Source organism: Salmo salar, chromosome 12 (assembly GCF_965601325.2).
Source record: "Salmo salar chromosome 12, fSalSal1, whole genome shotgun sequence".
Taxonomy (NCBI): Eukaryota; Metazoa; Chordata; class Actinopteri; order Salmoniformes; family Salmonidae; genus Salmo; species Salmo salar.
The window spans coordinates 99,283,248-99,303,860 of NC_138302.1; the positions used below are offsets into that span (position 1 = coordinate 99,283,248).

General features: G+C 45.3%; 2 protein-coding genes across 2 annotated transcripts in view; both read left to right on the forward strand.

Annotated features, from left to right (window-relative positions):
• The window catches only part of ssuh2.1 (ssu-2 homolog, tandem duplicate 1), a 44,139-nt gene extending 34,430 nt beyond the window's left edge, over positions 1 to 9,709 (forward strand). The window contains exon 12 of the mRNA XM_014134074.3: positions 8,875 to 9,709. Within this exon, the coding sequence (XP_013989549.1) occupies positions 8,875 to 9,009 (135 nt within the window). The 3' untranslated portion in view covers positions 9,010 to 9,709. The remainder of the gene's footprint in view (positions 1 to 8,874) is intronic.
• Positions 9,710 to 9,965: 256 nt separating this feature from the next.
• LOC106566214 (semaphorin-3D) overlaps positions 9,966 to 20,613 on the forward strand; it is a 141,121-nt gene continuing 130,473 nt past the window's right edge. The window contains exon 1 of the mRNA XM_082959508.1: positions 9,966 to 10,160. The gene's annotated coding sequence lies outside the window, so the exon portion shown is untranslated. The remainder of the gene's footprint in view (positions 10,161 to 20,613) is intronic.

Consider the following 20,613-nt stretch of genomic DNA (forward strand, 5'->3'; position numbering starts at 1 on the left):
GGTCCAATACCCATCCTACAACAGGTGAGTTATCTCTGGGCCTATAGCTGGGGTCCTGGTCCAATACCCATCCTAGTTATCTCTGGGCCTATAGCTGGGGTCCTGGTCCAATACCCATCCTAGTTATCTCTGGGCCTATAGCTGGGGTCCTGGTCCAATACCCATCCTACAACAGGTGAGTTATCTCTGGGCCTATAGCTGGGGTCCTGGTCCAATACCCATCCTAGTTATCTCTGGGCCTATAGCTGGGGTCCTGGTCCAATACCCATCCTAGTTATCTCTGGGCCTATAGCTGGGGTCCTGGTCCAATACCCATCCTAGTTATCTCTGGGCCTATAGCTGGGGTCCTGGTCCAATACCCATCCTACAACAGGTGAGTTATCTCTGGGCCTATAGCTGGGGTCCTGGTCCAATACCCATCCTAGTTATCTCTGGGCCTATAGCTGGGGTCCTGGTCCAATACCCATCCTAGTTATCTCTGGGCCTATAGCTGGGGTCCTGGTCCAATACCCATCCTAGTTATCTCTGGGCCTATAGCTGGGGTCCTGGTCCAATACCCATCCTAGTTATCTCTGGGCCTATAGCTGGTGTCCTGGTCCAATACCCATCCTACAACAGGTGAGTTATCTCTGGGCCTATAGCTGGGGTCCTGGTCCAATACCCATCCTAGTTATCTCTGGGCCTATAGCTGGGGTCCTGGTCCAATACCCATCCTAGTTATCTCTGGGCCTATAGCTGGGGTCCTGGTCCAATACCCATCCTACAACAGGTGAGTTATCTCTGGGCCTATAGCTGGGGTCCTGGTCCAATACCCATCCTAGTTATCTCTGGGCCTATAGCTGGGGTCCTGGTCCAATACCCATCCTAGTTATCTCTGGGCCTATAGCTGGGGTCCTGGTCCAATACCCATCCTAGTTATCTCTGGGCCTATAGCTGGGGTCCTGGTCCAATACCCATCCTAGTTATCTCTGGGCCTATAGCTGGGGTCCTGGTCCAATACCCATCCTAGTTATCTCTGGGCCTATAGCTGGTGTCCTGGTCCAATACCCATCCTACAACAGGTGAGTTATCTCTGGGCCTATAGCTGGGGTCCTGGTCCAATACCCATCCTAGTTATCTCTGGGCCTATAGCTGGGGTCCTGGTCCAATACCCATCCTAGTTATCTCTGGGCCTATAGCTGGGGTCCTGGTCCAATACCCATCCTACAACAGGTGAGTTATCTCTGGGCCTATAGCTGGGGTCCTGGTCCAATACCCATCCTAGTTATCTCTGGGCCTATAGCTGGGGTCCTGGTCCAATACCCATCCTAGTTATCTCTGGGCCTATAGCTGGGGTCCTGGTCCAATACCCATCCTAGTTATCTCTGGGCCTATAGCTGGGGTCCTGGTCCAATACCCATCCTACAACAGGTGAGTTATCTCTGGGCCTATAGCTGGGGTCCTGGTCCAATACCCATCCTAGTTATCTCTGGGCCTATAGCTGGGGTCCTGGTCCAATACCCATCCTAGTTATCTCTGGGCCTATAGCTGGGGTCCTGGTCCAATACCCATCCTAGTTATCTCTGGGCCTATAGCTGGGGTCCTGGTCCAATACCCATCCTAGTTATCTCTGGGCCTATAGCTGGTGTCCTGGTCCAATACCCATCCTACAACAGGTGAGTTATCTCTGGGCCTATAGCTGGGGTCCTGGTCCAATACCCATCCTAGTTATCTCTGGGCCTATAGCTGGGGTCCTGGTCCAATACCCATCCTAGTTATCTCTGGGCCTATAGCTGGGGTCCTGGTCCAATACCCATCCTACAACAGGTGAGTTATCTCTGGGCCTATAGCTGGGGTCCTGGTCCAATACCCATCCTAGTTATCTCTGGGCCTATAGCTGGGGTCCTGGTCCAATACCCATCCTAGTTATCTCTGGGCCTGTAGCTGGGGTCCTGGTCCAATACCCATCCTAGTTATCTCTGGGCCTATAGCTGGGGTCCTGGTCCAATACCCATCCTAGTTATCTCTGGGCCTATAGCTGGGGTCCTGGTCCAATACCCATCCTAGTTATCTCTGGGCCTATAGCTGGGGTCCTGGTCCAATACCCATCCTAGTTATCTCTGGGCCTATAGCTGGGGTCCTGGTCCAATACCCATCCTAGTTATCTCTGGGCCTATAGCTGGGGTCCTGGTCCAATACCCATCCTAGTTATCTCTGGGCCTATAGCTGGTGTCCTGGTCCAATACCCATCCTAGTTATCTCTGGGCCTATAGCTGGTGTCCTGGTCCAATACCCATCCTACAACAGGTGAGTTATCTCTGGGCCTATAGCTGGGGTCCTGGTCCAATACCCATCCTAGTTATCTCTGGGCCTATAGCTGGGGTCCTGGTCCAATACCCATCCTAGTTATCTCTGGGCCTATAGCTGGGGTCCTGGTCCAATACCCATCCTAGTTATCTCTGGGCCTATAGCTGGGGTCCTGGTCCAATACCCATCCTACAACAGGTGAGTTATCTCTGGGCCTATAGCTGGGGTCCTGGTCCAATACCCATCCTAGTTATCTCTGGGCCTATAGCTGGGGTCCTGGTCCAATACCCATCCTAGTTATCTCTGGGCCTATAGCTGGGGTCCTGGTCCAATACCCATCCTAGTTATCTCTGGGCCTATAGCTGGGGTCCTGGTCCAATACCCATCCTACAACAGGTGAGTTATCTCTGGGCCTATAGCTGGGGTCCTGGTCCAATACCCATCCTAGTTATCTCTGGGCCTATAGCTGGGGTCCTGGTCCAATACCCATCCTAGTTATCTCTGGGCCTATAGCTGGGGTCCTGGTCCAATACCCATCCTAGTTATCTCTGGGCCTATAGCTGGGGTCCTGGTCCAATACCCATCCTAGTTATCTCTGGGCCTATAGCTGGGGTCCTGGTCCAATACCCATCCTAGTTATCTCTAAGGCCTATAGCTGGTGTCCTGGTCCAATACCCATCCTAGTTATCTCTGGGCCTATAGCTGGGGTCCTGGTCCAATACCCATCCTAGTTATCTCTGGGCCTATAGCTGGGGTCCTGGTCCAATACCCATCCTACAACAGGTGAGTTATCTCTGGGCCTATAGCTGGGGTCCTGGTCCAATACCCATCCTAGTTATCTCTGGGCCTATAGCTGGGGTCCTGGTCCAATACCCATCCTAGTTATCTCTGGGCCTATAGCTGGGGTCCTGGTCCAATACCCATCCTAGTTATCTCTGGGCCTATAGCTGGGGTCCTGGTCCAATACCCATCCTAGTTATCTCTGGGCCTATAGCTGGGGTCCTGGTCCAATACCCATCCTAGTTATCTCTGGGCCTATAGCTGGTGTCCTGGTCCAATACCCATCCTAGTTATCTCTGGGCCTATAGCTGGTGTCCTGGTCCAATACCCATCCTAGTTATCTCTGGGCCTATAGCTGGTGTCCTGGTCCAATACCCATCCTACAACAGGTGAGTTATCTCTGGGCCTATAGCTGGGGTCCTGGTCCAATACCCATCCTACAACAGGTGAGTTATCTCTGGGCCTATAGCTGGGGTCCTGGTCCAATACCCATCCTAGTTATCTCTGGGCCTATAGCTGGGGTCCTGGTCCAATACCCATCCTAGTTATCTCTGGGCCTATAGCTGGTGTCCTGGTCCAATACCCATCCTACAACAGGTGAGTTATCTCTGGGCCTATAGCTGGGGTCCTGGTCCAATACCCATCCTAGTTATCTCTGGGCCTATAGCTGGGGTCCTGGTCCAATACCCATCCTACAACAGGTGAGTTATCTCTGGGCCTATAGCTGGTGTCCTGGTCCAATACCCATCCTACAACAGGTGAGTTATCTCTGGGCCTATAGCTGGTGTCCTGGTCCAATACCCATCCTAGTTATCTCTGGGCCTATAGCTGGTGTCCTGGTCCAATACCCATCCTACAACAGGTGAGTTATCTCTGGGCCTATAGCTGGTGTCCTGGTCCAATACCCATCCTAGTTATCTCTGGGCCTATAGCTGGTGTCCTGGTCCAATACCCATCCTACAACAGGTGAGTTATCTCTGGGCCTATAGCTGGGGTCCTGGTCCAATACCCATCCTAGTTATCTCTGGGCCTATAGCTGGGGTCCTGGTCCAATACCCATCCTAGTTATCTCTGGGCCTATAGCTGGGGTCCTGGTCCAATACCCATCCTAGTTATCTCTGGGCCTATAGCTGGTGTCCTGGTCCAATACCCATCCTAGTTATCTCTGGGCCTATAGCTGGTGTCCTGGTCCAATACCCATCCTAGTTATCTCTGGGCCTATAGCTGGTGTCCTGGTCCAATACCCATCCTAGTTATCTCTGGGCCTATAGCTGGTGTCCTGGTCCAATACCCATCCTAGTTATCTCTGGGCCTATAGCTGGTGTCCTGGTCCAATACCCATCCTAGTTATCTCTGGGCCTATAGCTGGTGTCCTGGTCCAATACCCATCCTACAACAGGTGAGTTATCTCTGGGCCTATAGCTGGTGTCCTGGTCCAATACCCATCCTAGTTATCTCTGGGCCTATAGCTGGTGTCCTGGTCCAATACCCATCCTACAACAGGTGAGTTATCTCTGGGCCTATAGCTGGTGTCCTGGTCCAATACCCATCCTAGTTATCTCTGGGCCTATAGCTGGTGTCCTGGTCCAATACCCATCCTACAACAGGTGAGTTATCTCTGGGCCTATAGCTGGGGTCCTGGTCCAATACCCATCCTAGTTATCTCTGGGCCTATAGCTGGGGTCCTGGTCCAATACCCATCCTAGTTATCTCTGGGCCTATAGCTGGGGTCCTGGTCCAATACCCATCCTAGTTATCTCTGGGCCTATAGCTGGTGTCCTGGTCCAATACCCATCCTAGTTATCTCTGGGCCTATAGCTGGTGTCCTGGTCCAATACCCATCCTAGTTATCTCTGGGCCTATAGCTGGTGTCCTGGTCCAATACCCATCCTAGTTATCTCTGGGCCTATAGCTGGTGTCCTGGTCCAATACCCATCCTAGTTATCTCTGGGCCTATAGCTGGTGTCCTGGTCCAATACCCATCCTAGTTATCTCTGGGCCTATAGCTGGTGTCCTGGTCCAATACCCATCCTAGTTATCTCTGGGCCTATAGCTGGTGTCCTGGTCCAATACTCATCCTAGTTATCTCTGGGCCTATAGCTGGTGTCCTGGTCCAATACCCATCCTACAACAGGTGAGTTATCTCTGGGCCTATAGCTGGTGTCCTGGTCCAATACCCATCCTAGTTATCTCTGGGCCTATAGCTGGTGTCCTGGTCCAATACCCATCCTAGTTATCTCTGGGCCTATAGCTGGTGTCCTGGTCCAATACCCATCCTAGTTATCTCTGGGCCTATAGCTGGTGTCCTGGTCCAATACCCATCCTAGTTATCTCTGGGCCTATAGCTGGGGTCCTGGTCCAATACTCATCCTAGTTATCTCTGGGCCTATAGCTGGTGTCCTGGTCCAATACCCATCCTAGTTATCTCTGGGCCTATAGCTGGTGTCCTGGTCCAATACTCATCCTAGTTATCTCTGGGCCTATAGCTGGTGTCCTGGTCCAATACCCATCCTACAACAGGTGAGTTATCTCTGGGCCTATAGCTGGTGTCCTGGTCCAATACCCATCCTAGTTATCTCTGGGCCTATAGCTGGGGTCCTGGTCCAATACCCATCCTAGTTATCTCTGGGCCTATAGCTGGGGTCCTGGTCCAATACCCATCCTAGTTATCTCTGGGCCTATAGCTGGGGTCCTGGTCCAATACCCATCCTAGTTATCTCTGGGCCTATAGCTGGTGTCCTGGTCCAATACCCATCCTACAACAGGTGAGTTATCTCTGGGCCTATAGCTGGGGTCCTGGTCCAATACCCATCCTAGTTATCTCTGGGCCTATAGCTGGGGTCCTGGTCCAATACCCATCCTAGTTATCTCTGGGCCTATAGCTGGGGTCCTGGTCCAATACCCATCCTACAACAGGTGAGTTATCTCTGGGCCTATAGCTGGGGTCCTGGTCCAATACCCATCCTAGTTATCTCTGGGCCTATAGCTGGGGTCCTGGTCCAATACCCATCCTAGTTATCTCTGGGCCTATAGCTGGGGTCCTGGTCCAATACCCATCCTAGTTATCTCTGGGCCTATAGCTGGGGTCCTGGTCCAATACCCATCCTACAACAGGTGAGTTATCTCTGGGCCTATAGCTGGGGTCCTGGTCCAATACCCATCCTAGTTATCTCTGGGCCTATAGCTGGGGTCCTGGTCCAATACCCATCCTAGTTATCTCTGGGCCTATAGCTGGGGTCCTGGTCCAATACCCATCCTAGTTATCTCTGGGCCTATAGCTGGGGTCCTGGTCCAATACCCATCCTAGTTATCTCTGGGCCTATAGCTGGTGTCCTGGTCCAATACCCATCCTACAACAGGTGAGTTATCTCTGGGCCTATAGCTGGGGTCCTGGTCCAATACCCATCCTAGTTATCTCTGGGCCTATAGCTGGGGTCCTGGTCCAATACCCATCCTAGTTATCTCTGGGCCTATAGCTGGGGTCCTGGTCCAATACCCATCCTACAACAGGTGAGTTATCTCTGGGCCTATAGCTGGGGTCCTGGTCCAATACCCATCCTAGTTATCTCTGGGCCTATAGCTGGGGTCCTGGTCCAATACCCATCCTAGTTATCTCTGGGCCTATAGCTGGGGTCCTGGTCCAATACCCATCCTAGTTATCTCTGGGCCTATAGCTGGGGTCCTGGTCCAATACCCATCCTAGTTATCTCTGGGCCTATAGCTGGGGTCCTGGTCCAATACCCATCCTAGTTATCTCTGGGCCTATAGCTGGTGTCCTGGTCCAATACCCATCCTACAACAGGTGAGTTATCTCTGGGCCTATAGCTGGGGTCCTGGTCCAATACCCATCCTAGTTATCTCTGGGCCTATAGCTGGGGTCCTGGTCCAATACCCATCCTAGTTATCTCTGGGCCTATAGCTGGGGTCCTGGTCCAATACCCATCCTACAACAGGTGAGTTATCTCTGGGCCTATAGCTGGGGTCCTGGTCCAATACCCATCCTAGTTATCTCTGGGCCTATAGCTGGGGTCCTGGTCCAATACCCATCCTAGTTATCTCTGGGCCTATAGCTGGGGTCCTGGTCCAATACCCATCCTAGTTATCTCTGGGCCTATAGCTGGGGTCCTGGTCCAATACCCATCCTACAACAGGTGAGTTATCTCTGGGCCTATAGCTGGGGTCCTGGTCCAATACCCATCCTAGTTATCTCTGGGCCTATAGCTGGGGTCCTGGTCCAATACCCATCCTAGTTATCTCTGGGCCTATAGCTGGGGTCCTGGTCCAATACCCATCCTAGTTATCTCTGGGCCTATAGCTGGGGTCCTGGTCCAATACCCATCCTAGTTATCTCTGGGCCTATAGCTGGTGTCCTGGTCCAATACCCATCCTACAACAGGTGAGTTATCTCTGGGCCTATAGCTGGGGTCCTGGTCCAATACCCATCCTAGTTATCTCTGGGCCTATAGCTGGGGTCCTGGTCCAATACCCATCCTAGTTATCTCTGGGCCTATAGCTGGGGTCCTGGTCCAATACCCATCCTACAACAGGTGAGTTATCTCTGGGCCTATAGCTGGGGTCCTGGTCCAATACCCATCCTAGTTATCTCTGGGCCTATAGCTGGGGTCCTGGTCCAATACCCATCCTAGTTATCTCTGGGCCTATAGCTGGGGTCCTGGTCCAATACCCATCCTAGTTATCTCTGGGCCTATAGCTGGGGTCCTGGTCCAATACCCATCCTAGTTATCTCTGGGCCTATAGCTGGTGTCCTGGTCCAATACCCATCCTAGTTATCTCTGGGCCTATAGCTGGGGTCCTGGTCCAATACCCATCCTAGTTATCTCTGGGCCTATAGCTGGTGTCCTGGTCCAATACCCATCCTAGTTATCTCTGGGCCTATAGCTGGTGTCCTGGTCCAATACTCGTGAATCGCTCCCTCCCTCCCTCCCTCCCTCCCTCCCTCCCTCCCTCCCTCCCTCCCTCCCTCCCTCCCTCCCTCCCTCCCTCCCTCCCTCCTCTCTCCCTCTCTCTCTCTCTCTCTCTCTCCCTCCCTCCCTCCCTCTCCCCTGTCAGTCGTATCCTACAACAGGTGTTCTTCTAGTCTTTCAGCCCTATGAGGGACTTTTCCTAATACTCCTGCTTTCCTTCTTTCCTTCATTCCTTCCTTCTTTCCTTCCTTCCTTCCTTCCCTTTCTCCTCTGTCAGTAGAATCCTGCAACATGTGAGACATCCCTGTAAGGGTTCTGTACCAATACTACTCAACTGCTTTCTTCCATCTTTCCTTTCCTTCTTTCCTACTCTGTCAGTAGAATCCTGCAATATGAGTCACACCTGTAAGGGTTCTGTCCCAATACTATTCAACTGCATTCTTTCTTTCTTCCTTCGTCCTCTCCTCTGTCAGTCGCATCCTGCAGCCAGTGAGTCTTCTCTAGGGCTTTTCACAATACTGAACTGAACCTAACCAAGCCGAGTCAGACCAAGCCGTACTGAGCTAGCCTGATTACTTTTCCAGCATAGTTTCTGGAGTCAACCCAGTTAGGATGATAGTGTGAAAAGGGTATCTCAGCCTGAGTCCATGTTGTAATACTCCTGAACGGACTTCTCCCCTCCTGCCGTGCCCCACCTGAGGTCCGTAGCGGCCCGTTTCTTTACCGTTCAACTGCGTCCTTTCTGCCTTTTTTAAAATGCGATTGTCTTTAACGGCCACTAGAGGCCAGCACTGACATAAATATAACAGAGCCTCCCTGGATTGAGGAGGCTCTTTTGATCATGTGTAGTAATATCTACTCAAATGTTTCTATTTCTTCACAGCGTCAAACCATTGAGTTGGTTCCCATCACTCACGCCTTCTATTCCTACAGTGGAAAAGACTACGACTACTTTGTTTACGGTCTCGAGAATAAGGTTTTCACTCCTAAATATCCTTCCGCCTGTGTTATATTATAAAAGCAAACATCTCATGATAATGTAATGGTAGTCCTGTCCTTTTTTTTAATGAATATTTTATAGTCATTACAATATACTTTACTTATTGTTGTCATATAATCAATGAGATAAGGAATGTCTACAGTATTCTAGAAATGTGTAACTACCATCTTTTTGATTCTGTATAAACAAAAGTCTATCCTGACATTTTTACATTTGTAATTTTTTTACTCAAAAGGGTGCTAGACATTTTTGAACTCAATGTAAAACCAGTGCCTGTTCATTTCAGCCATTCTAACCACTGATTTTCCATCACACAATTGAATTGAAAGTATATGCTATATTATAACAATGATATCCAAAGTATATGAAGTTGGATAATGGAATATTTTATTCTGAATTTTGTTATGTTTGTCTGTACCTCTGTGGCCTCTCCAGTTTTGATCATAGAGATGGAACTGTAGACATAGAATGAGACGCAGAATCATTTTAATTCTATGGAGAATCTAGTCGATCTGTTTCTATGGTTTTGGATCATCCACTGAAGTAAGTCTAAGCTCAGAGTAAGAGAGGTGTTGCCTGTGTGTTTCTAATTGTAATCAATTAAATGTTTTTATATACATCTGAATTTTAATACATGCACCTTACAACCTATATGCAAAATAAAACAACTTTTCTATAACCTGTATTTTTATAATAAAAAAAACCTATGATTTTTGAATATTTGTATTTTTTTTTCATCATTTGGAACTGGAAGGGTGGGATAACTTGCTGTATAAAGCAAATTACTCGTCAATTCCCGTTGTTATATTAACAAACCAATACTGTATCATGGTGGAATAGATACACCTGCACGAACACTTTGTTCCCACCCGGTGTGCGTCATGAGTGAAGTGAGCAGATATGTTATTGTCGAGAGAGCGGGAGGGGCTGGGAAGCGCAGGAGCATGGACTGTAATAGACTATTGGAGGAGTGGCCTTCCCAGACCAGCATGCGGAGTTTGTTTATAACGTGTGGAACCGGGGGACAATGTGGAGACATCTCACCTCACTTCGCTTTTTCAACGCTTCCAGCAGTCCGTTTCTGTCGCTCTGTATCAGTAGGCTGTCTGCGGTAAATTTGGAGTGGAATAACTCATCTTCAGGAATCACTATCAACAAAAGAGTGTCTGGTGAGTTTGCTGAAAAGTTTACTGTGTGATAACTTTGCTGTGTTTACTGTCTGATAACTTTAAATATGTTTGCTGCGTGCTTTGAGCCAGGCTATGAGCATATTGTGAAGGTAAATTATATAAAGTCTTTGAGAATTTTTTTCGTTTAGTTTATCAGTTCGACCATTTAAAAAAAAACAAGAACACAAAATTTGAATGAAAAAAACTATTTCTAGATCAATATTATACCCAAATATTTTTGGACAAACCTTTGTAGCTCTGTATATAACCATTTGGGGAAACAGGTAGCCTAGTGGTTAGAGCGTCGGATAGAATCCCCGAAGAGACAAGGTACAAATATGCACTGATTTGATGCGTTTTAACCTTTTAAACACAATATCAAAAGATAGGGAAAGATATTTGAACCTACTTGGGGAGAGAGGTTGGGGAATTAGGTAGGGAGAGAAATAGATGCTTGGAGAGTTTGAGTAGGCTGTCGTTGACACGTTAACAGAGCTGCCCGCTCTACACGGTAAAGATCCTGCAAGCTGCGTACTTCCCTCTGTGGTACTTCAGTGCAGTCTTCACACTTCACAGTGCTTATCGCTTTGATAACTTGCTCCGCTGCTAATTGAGGTCAGTGGCGACCCGTCATTCTGGGCAGGTGGGGCAGAGACACACTTGTTTTGAGCCACACTTTTTTATTTTTTATTTTCTCGGCTTGCCTGTTTTGCATGTTATTTTGGGATTTATGTGTCATATCAGTTTGCAAACAATGTAAAAAAAAGATGTATTTTTTAAAAATTGAGTTAATTAAGCCACATACTCTACATACATGATCTCTTTTTTGTTTTCTTGAGTAAGGCAGCTCCAAAAATGCAGGTGTTTCAGCCTCACTCAGTGCTTTCTGTGGTGGTTGGGCAACCAAGTGGAAAATCCAGAGCGTAGGTCTCGGTAATGTTCTCTGGCTGCGCCGTGATTGGCTCAGTGTTCTGTCACTCATGGGGACACTACTTCAACACCAAGTCTAAGGGTAGAGCTCGAAAATTCAAGCCCCTTGGGTGCTGCCATAGAGTTACATTAGGAGTGCCCATCCAAGAAGGCTCAAGGTCATTGGCCACAGGTAAAATGACGTCAAATCACTTTATATTTACAGTAGCTTTGATTGGACTGATCATGTCAACAACATACTTTCAAAATCTTAGCTAGCAAACTAGCAGTCATCATCATGAATCAAGTCGATAAACTATTGGTAAATCCTTTTTAATCCTTGTCATATGACCATAAATAATGAACAGAAATTATAGATAAAATGTTTCGGTGCTCATCGGCCATTGGACATAAACATTACACAACAAGTTGAAAATCACAAATTCAACAATGAGTGGTTTGGAAGGAATCTGTGACTAGCACAAGCATTTCGCTACACCCGCAATAACATCTGCTAAACATGTGTGAGTGACCAATAAAATGTGATTTGAGCAATCACTAGCCTGCTATTAAGTAAATAAAGAAAATATACAAATTATTAAAGAGCAACAATAAAATAACAGTAACGAGGCTATATACAGGGGGTACCGGTACAAAGTCAATGTGCACCGGTTAGTTGAGGTAATTAAGGTAATAAACTCAGCAAAAAAAGAAACGTCCTCTCACTGTCAAATGCGTTTATTTTCAGCAAACTTAGCATGTGTAAATATTTGTATGAACATAAGATTCAACAATTGAGACATAAACTGAACAAGTTCCACAGACATGTGACTAACGGAAATGGAATAATGTGTCCCTGAACAAAGGGGAGGGGGGGGGGGGGGTCAAAATCAAAAGTAACAGTCAGTATCTGGTGTGGCCACCAGCTGCATTAAGTACTGCGGTGCATCTCCTCCTCATGGACTGCACCAGATTTGCCAGATCTTGCTGTGAGATGTTACCCCACTCTTCCACCAAGGCACCTGCAAGTTACAGGACATTTCTGGGGGGAAAGGCCCTAGCCCTCACCCTCCAATCCAACAGGTCCCAGATGTGCTCAATGGGATTGAGATCCAGGCTCTTCGCTGGCCATGGCAGAACACTGACATTCCTGTCTTGCATAGAAATCACGCACAGAACGAGCAGTATGGCTGGTGGCATTGTCATGCTGGAGGGTCATGTCAGGATGAGCCTGCAGGAAGCAGGATACCCTGCCCGAATCCGACCATCACCCCTGGTGAGACAACACCGCGACTCGTTGGTGAAGAGCACTTTTTGCCAGTCCTGTCTGGTCCAGCGACAGTGGGTTTGTGCCCATAGGTGATGTTGTTGCCGGTGAAGTCTGGTGAAGACCTACCTTACAACAGGCCTACAAGCCCTCAGTCCAGCCTCTCTCAGCCTATTGCGGACAGTCTGAGCACTGATGGAGGGATTGTGCGTTCCTGGTGTAACTCGGGCAGTTTTTGCCATCCTGTACCTGTCCCGCAGGTGTGATGTTCAAATGTACCGATCCTGTGCAGGTGTTGTTACACGTGGTCTGCCACTGTGAGGACGATCAGCTGTCCGTCCTGTCTCCCTGTAGTGCTGTCTTAGGCGTCTCACAGTACGGACATTGCAATTTATTGCCCTGGCCACATCTGCAGTCCTCATGCCTCCTCACAGCATGCCTAAGGCACGTTCACGCAGATGAGCAGGGACCCTGGGCATCTTTATTTTGGTGTTTTTCAGAGTCAGTAGAAAGGCCTCTTTAGTGTCCTAAGTGTTCATAACTGTGGCCTTAATTGCCTACCGTCTGTAAGCTGTTAGTGTCTTAACGACCGTTCCACAGGTGCATGTTCATTAATTGTTTATGGTTCATTGAACAAGCATGGGAAACCATATTTAAACCCTTTACAATGAAGATCTGTGAAGTTATTTGGATTTTTATTAATTATCTTTGAAAGACAGGGTCCTAAAAAGGGACGCTTCCTTTTTTGCTGAGTTTATGTACATGTACGTAAAGTGACTATGCATAGATAATAAACAGAGTAGCATCACCATAAAAATGGTGAGGGTGAGGGGAGGGTCAATGCAAATAGTCCAACCGTATATGACTATATAATGCCCTGCCATGTATCCATCAATATATATAACTATATAAGGCCCTGTCATATATCCATCAATATATATAACTATATAACGCCCTGTCATATATCCATCAATATATAAAACTATATAACGCCCTGTCATATATCCATCAATATATATAACTATATAACGCCCTGTCATATATCCATCAATATATAAAACTATATAACGCCCTGCCATATATCCATCAATATATATAACTATATAATGCCCTGCCATATATCCATCAATATATATAACTATATAATGCCCTGCCATATATCCATCAATATATAACTATATAACGCCCTGCCATATATCCATCAATATATATAACTATATAACGCCCTGCCATATATCCATCCATATATATAACTATATAACGCCCTGCCATATATCATCAATATATATAACTATATAACGCCCTGCCATATATCATCAATATATATAACTATATAACGCCCTGCCATATATCATCAATATAATATATAACTATATAATGCCCTGCCATATATCCATCAATATATATAACTATATAACGCCCTGCCATATATCCATCAATATATATAACTATATAATGCCCTGCCATATATCCATCAATATATATAACTATATAACGCCCTGCCATATATCCATCAATATATATAACTATATAACGCCCTGTCATATATCATCAGTATATATAACTATATAATGCCCTGCCATATATCCATCAATATATATAACTATATAACGCCCTGCCATATATCCATCAATATATATAACTATATAATGCCTTACCATATATCCATCAATATATATATAACTATATATTGCCCTGCCATATATCCATTAATATATATAACTTATATAATGCCCTGCCATATATCCATCAATATATATATATAACTATATATCGCCCTGCCATATATCCATCAATATATATAACTATATAATGCCCTGCCATATATCCATCAATATATATAACTATATAACGCCCTGCCATATATCCATCAATATATATAACTATATACCTTGCCATATATCCATCAATATATATAACTATATATCGCCCTGCCATATATCCATTAATATATATCTTATATAATGCCCTGCCATATATTCATCAATATATATATATAACTATATATCGCCCTGCCATATATCCATCAATATATATAACTATATAATGCCCTGTCATATATCCATCAATATATAACTATATATCGCCCTGCCATATATCCATCAATATATATAACTATATAATGCCCTGCCATATATCCATCAATATATATAACTATATAACGCCCTGCCATATATCCATCAATATATATAACTATACAACGCCCTGTCATATATCCATCAATATATATAACTATATAACGCCCTGCCATATATCCATCAATATATATAACTATATAACGCCCTGCCATATATCCATCAATATATATATAACTATATAATGCCCTGCCATATATCCATCAATATATATATATAACTATATAACGCCCTGTCATATAACATCGATATATATAACTATATAACGCCCTGTCATATATCATCAATATATATAACTATATAACGCCCTGCCATATATCCATCAATATATATAACTATATAACGCCCTGGCATATATCCATCAATATATATAACTATATAACGCCCTGCCATATATCCATCTATATATAACTATATAATGCCCTGCCATATATCCATCAATATATATAACTATATAATGCCCTGCCATATATCCATCTATATATATAACTATATAATGCCCTGCCATATATCCATCTATATATATAACTATATATCGCCCTGCCATATATCCATCAATATATATAACTATTTAACGCCCTGCCATATATCATCAATATATATATAACTATATAATGCCCTGCCATATATCATCAATATGTATAACTATATAACGCCCTGCCATATATCCATCAATATATATAACTATATAACGCCCTGCCATATATCCATCAATATATATAACTATATAACGCCCTGCCATATATCCATCAATATATATAACTATATAATGCCCTGCCATATATCCATCAATATATATCTAACTATATAACGCATTGCCATGTATCCATCAATTTACAGTCTATAACTATATAACTCACTGCCATATATCCATCAATATATATAACTATATAACGCCCTGCCATATATCATCAATATATATATAACTATATATCGCCCTGCCATATATCCATCAATATATATAACTATATAATGCCCTGCCATATATCCATCAATATATATAACTATATATCGCCCTGCCATATATCGATCAATATATATAACTATTTAACGCCCTGCCATATATCCATCAATATATATAACTATATAACGCCCTGCCATATATCCATCAATATATATCTAACTATATATCGCCCTGCCATATATCATCAATATATATCTAACTATATAACGCATTCCCATGTATCCATCAATTTACAGTCTATAACTATATAACTCACTGCCATATATCCATCAATATATATAACTATAACGCCCTGCCATATATCCATCAATATATCTAACTATATAACGCATTGCCATGTATCCATCAATTTACAGTCTATAACTATATAACGCCCTGTCATATATCATCAATATATATAACTATATAACGCCCTGTCATATATCCATCAATATATATAACTATATAATGCCCTACCATATATCCATCAATATATATAACTATGTAACGCCCTGCCATATATCCATCAATATATATAACTATATAACGCCCTGCCATATATCCATCAATATATATAACTATATAACGCCCTGCCATATATCCATCAATATATATAACTATATAACGCTCTGTCATATATCCATCAATATATATAACTATTTCACGCCCTGCCATATATCCATCAATATACAGTCTATAACTATATAACTCACTGCCATATATCCATCAATATATATAACTATAACGCACTGTCATATATCCATCTATATATCTATATATACATATATATATATAATTATATAGTTATAGGTTCTTTGATCTGATGAAACCAAGATTGAACTCTTTGGCCTGAATGCCAAGCATCATATCTGAAGGAAACTTCATGAAATGGGTTTCCATGGCTTAACAGCTGAGATATACATCCTGCCATATATCCATCAAGTCCTGCAATTCACATGAGTTATACACCCTTCTTTCTGTTTGAACACACACAGTATGCTTTGTATTTACCATTACACGCACAGTACTTGGGAGCATCCCAATCTCACGCTGGTACCTCCATGGTTCAAATCCCACGGTCTGTTTGTCATTCTGTAGGCTAACGTTATGCATCTGAGATCCGTTAGTTGTTTTAGGATCTTTCTCTCTGTGTTCATCATTGTGTTTATTTTAAATCGCGTTAAGGTATTACGTTATGCGAACATCATGTACTGAATGTATCATGTATAAACCCAGGAGTTATTCCTGACTGTGTGACGTCTGGGTTCTGGTGCTGGGCCTTTAGTTTCAGATGGTTCAGATCAGAGTTAACCTGTGTTATGGTTAGCCAGGCACGGTGGGCAGCAGGCAGGGTTTGGACCTCTCATGGACCTCTCATGGAACAGGGTCTCTGATCATGAGAGAGAGAGAGAGAACTTTATTTACATAAGTATTCAGACCCTTCGCTATGAGACTCGAAATTGAGCTCAGGTGCATCCTGTTTCCATTTATCATACTTGAGATGTTTCTACAACTTGATTGGACTCCACCTGTGGTAAATTCAATTGATTGGACATGATTTGGAAAGGCACACACCTGTCTACATAAGGTCCCACAGTTGACAGTGCATGTCAGAGCAAATCTCAAGACATGAGGTCGAAGGAATTTTTCGTAGAGCTCAGAGACAGGATTGTGTCGAGGCACAGATCTGGGGAAGGGTACCAAAACATTTATGCAGCATTGAAGGTCCCTAAGAACACAGTGGCCTCCATCATTCTTAAATGGAAGAAGTTTGGAACCACCAAGACTCTTCCTAGAGCTGGCCGCCCGGCCAAACTGAGCAAATGGGGGAGAAGGGCCTTGGTCAGGGAGGTGACCAAGAACCCAATGGTCACTCTGACAGAGCTCTAGAGTTCTACTTTGGAGATAGGAGAACCTTCCAGAAGGAAAACCATCTCTGCAGCACTCCACCAATCAGGCCTTTATGGTAGAGTGACCAGACAGAAGTCACTCCTCAGTAAAATTCACATGACAGCCCGCTTGGAGTTTGCCAAAAGACACCTAAAGACTCTCAGACCATGAGAAGCAAGATTCTCTGGTCTGATGAAACCATGATTGAACTCTTTGGCCTGAATGCCAAGTGACACGTCTGGAGGAAAACAGGCACCATCACTACGGTGAAGTATGGTGTTGGCAGCATCATGCTGTGGAGATGTTTTTCAGCAGCAGGGACTGGGAGAAAGACAACCCTAAGCACACAGCCAAGACAACGCAGGAGTGGCTTCGGGACAAGTCTCTGAATGTCATTGAGTGGCCTAGCCAGAGCCCGGACTTGAACCCGGTCGAACATTTGACAGATCTTGAGAGGATCTGCAGAGACGAATGGGAGAAACTCACCAAATACAGGTGTGCCAAGCTTGCAGCATCATATCCAAGAAGACTCGAGGCTGTAAGCGCTGCCAAAGGTGCTTCAACAAAGTACTGAGTAAAGGGTCTGAATAAATGTGATATTTCTGTTTTTATATTTTATAATTTTGCAAACATTTTTAAAAAACTGTTTTTTCTTTGCCATTATGGGGTATTGTGTGCAGATTGATGAGGGGAAAAAACAATTTAATACATTTTAGAATAAGGTTGTAATGTAATTTTTTGGGGGGGGAAAAGTCAAGGGGTCTGAATACTTTCCAAATTCACTGTAACTGCCAAAATAAAGGAAACACCAACATAAAGTGCTTTAATAGAGCATTGGGTTCCACTCCAGAATCCTCCATAAGTGTCCAATTGGGATGAGATCTGGTGACTGAGACGGCCTTGGCATATGGTTTACATCTCATCAAACCATTCTGTGACCACTCGTGCCCTGTGGATGGGGGCACTCGTGCCCTGTGGATGGGGGCATTGTCATCCTATGGGGGCATAGCCATGGTAACCAAAATAATGACCTGCCCAGCGTTTTTATACATGACCCTAAGCATGATGGGATGTGTTAATTGCTTAATTAACTCATGAACCACACCTGTGTGGAATCACCTGTTTTCAATACACTTAGTATTCCTCGTTTACTCAAGTGTTTCCATTATTTTGGCAGTTAGCTGCTGTATGTTGTGCTCACTGACCCTGTATAGCTCCTGTCCTACAATCAGAGTGCAACATTGTCTATAGACCGTATCGTATGACCTCTGTGGAAACATCAAGATAATAAGGACATGACGATGAGGCCCACACACTCTTAGAACACATTGTGACATCGACTGATGTAAAAAGGGCTTTATAAATACATTTGATTGATTGATCTTTTTGGTTCCGGGTAGAACCCTTTTTGGTTCCGGGTAGAACCCTTTTGTGTTCCATGTAGAACCGTCTGATGGGTGAAATAGTGCTTACTGTTAAAACACTGCAGGACCATGGCTCTGTGGACCGAGAGAGAAGACGGATACTGTTAAAACACTGCAGGACCATGGCTCTGTGGACCGAGAGAGAAGACGGATACTGTGAGACACTGCAGGACCATGGCTCTGTGAACCGAGAGAGAAGACGGATACTGTTAAAACACTGCAGGACCATGGCTCTGTGGACCGAGAGAGAAGACAGACACTGTTAAAACACTGCAGGACCATGGCTCTGTGGACCGAGAGAGAAGACGGATACTGTTAAAACACTGCAGGACCATGGCTCTGTGGACCGAGAGAGAAGACAGACACTGTTAAAACACTGCAGGACCATGGCTCTGTGGACCGAGAGAGAAGACGGATACTGTGAGACACTGCAGGACCATGGCTCTGTGAACCGAGAGAGAAGACGGATACTGTTAAAACACTGCAGGACCATGGCTCTGTGGACCGAGAGAGAAGACAGACACTGTTAAAACACTGCAGGACCATGGCTCTGTGGACCGAGAGAGAAGACGGACACTGTTAAAACACTGCAGGACCATGGCTCTGTGGACCGAGAGAGAAGACAGACACTGTTAAAACACTGCAGGACCATGGCTCTGTGGACCGAGAGAGAAGACGGACACTGTGAGACACTGCAGGACCATGGCTCTGTGGACCGAGAGAGAAGACGGATACTGTGAGACACTGCAGGACCATGGCTCTGTGGACCGAGAGAGAAGACGGATACTGTTAAAACACTGCAGGACCATGGCTCTGTGAACCGAGAGAGAAGACGGATACTGTTAAAACACTGCAGGACCATGGCTCTGTGGACCGAGAGAGAAGACGGATACTGTTAAAACACTGCAGGACCATGGCTCTGTGGACCGAGAGAGAAGACGGACACTGTGAGACACTGCAGGACCATGGCTCTGTGAACCGAGAAAGAAGACGGATACTGTTAAAACACTGCAGGACCATGGCTCTGTGGACCGAGAGAGAAGACAGACACTGTTAAAACACTGCAGGACCATGGCTCTGTGGACCGAGAGAGAAGACAGACACTGTTAAAACACTGCAGGACCATGGCTCTGTGGACCGAGAGAAGACGGACACTGTGAGACACTGCAGGACCATGGCTCTGTGGACCGAGAGAGAAGACGGACACTGTGAGACACTGCAGGACCATGGCTCTGTGGACCGAGAGAGAAGACGGACAATGTGAAACACTGCAGGACCATGGCTCTGTGGATCGAGAGAGAAGACGGACACTGTGAGACACTGCAGGACCATGGCTCTGTGGACCGAGAGAGAAGACGGACACTGTGAAACACTGCAGGAACATGGCTCTGTGGACCGAGAGAGAAGACAGACGCTGTGAAACATCGCTTGACCGCGGCTCTGTGGACCGAGAGAGAAGACAGATACTTTAAAACACTGGGAATATGCTGCTGAGTGGTTTATAGTCCAGGCCAAGTCCTGGGTCCTTCTCATTGTTTCAAGATGAGTCAGGCGTGTAGGTATAAACCATCCCTTATTATTGCAACCTGAGGGCACAGAGAGAGAGAGGGGGGAGGGAGGGAGATGGGCGAGAGAGTCACAGACCGAGTAAAGAGAGAGAAAGACATTGTGAAAGAGAGAGGGAGGGTAGAGAGGGGGGAGAGAGAGAGAACCAGAGAGACAGAGAGTTTCAAGTAGTCTCAAGTACCACTGGGTTCTGTCCTACAAGTATAGTAAAGAAGTGTGTATCTTTCCGAAATATCTCAGCCATACATCTTGATTTAGAACAAGCCATTGTAACATCATTAAACCATTTTCTCCTGTGATGTACTTTGGTTTTCCCTAA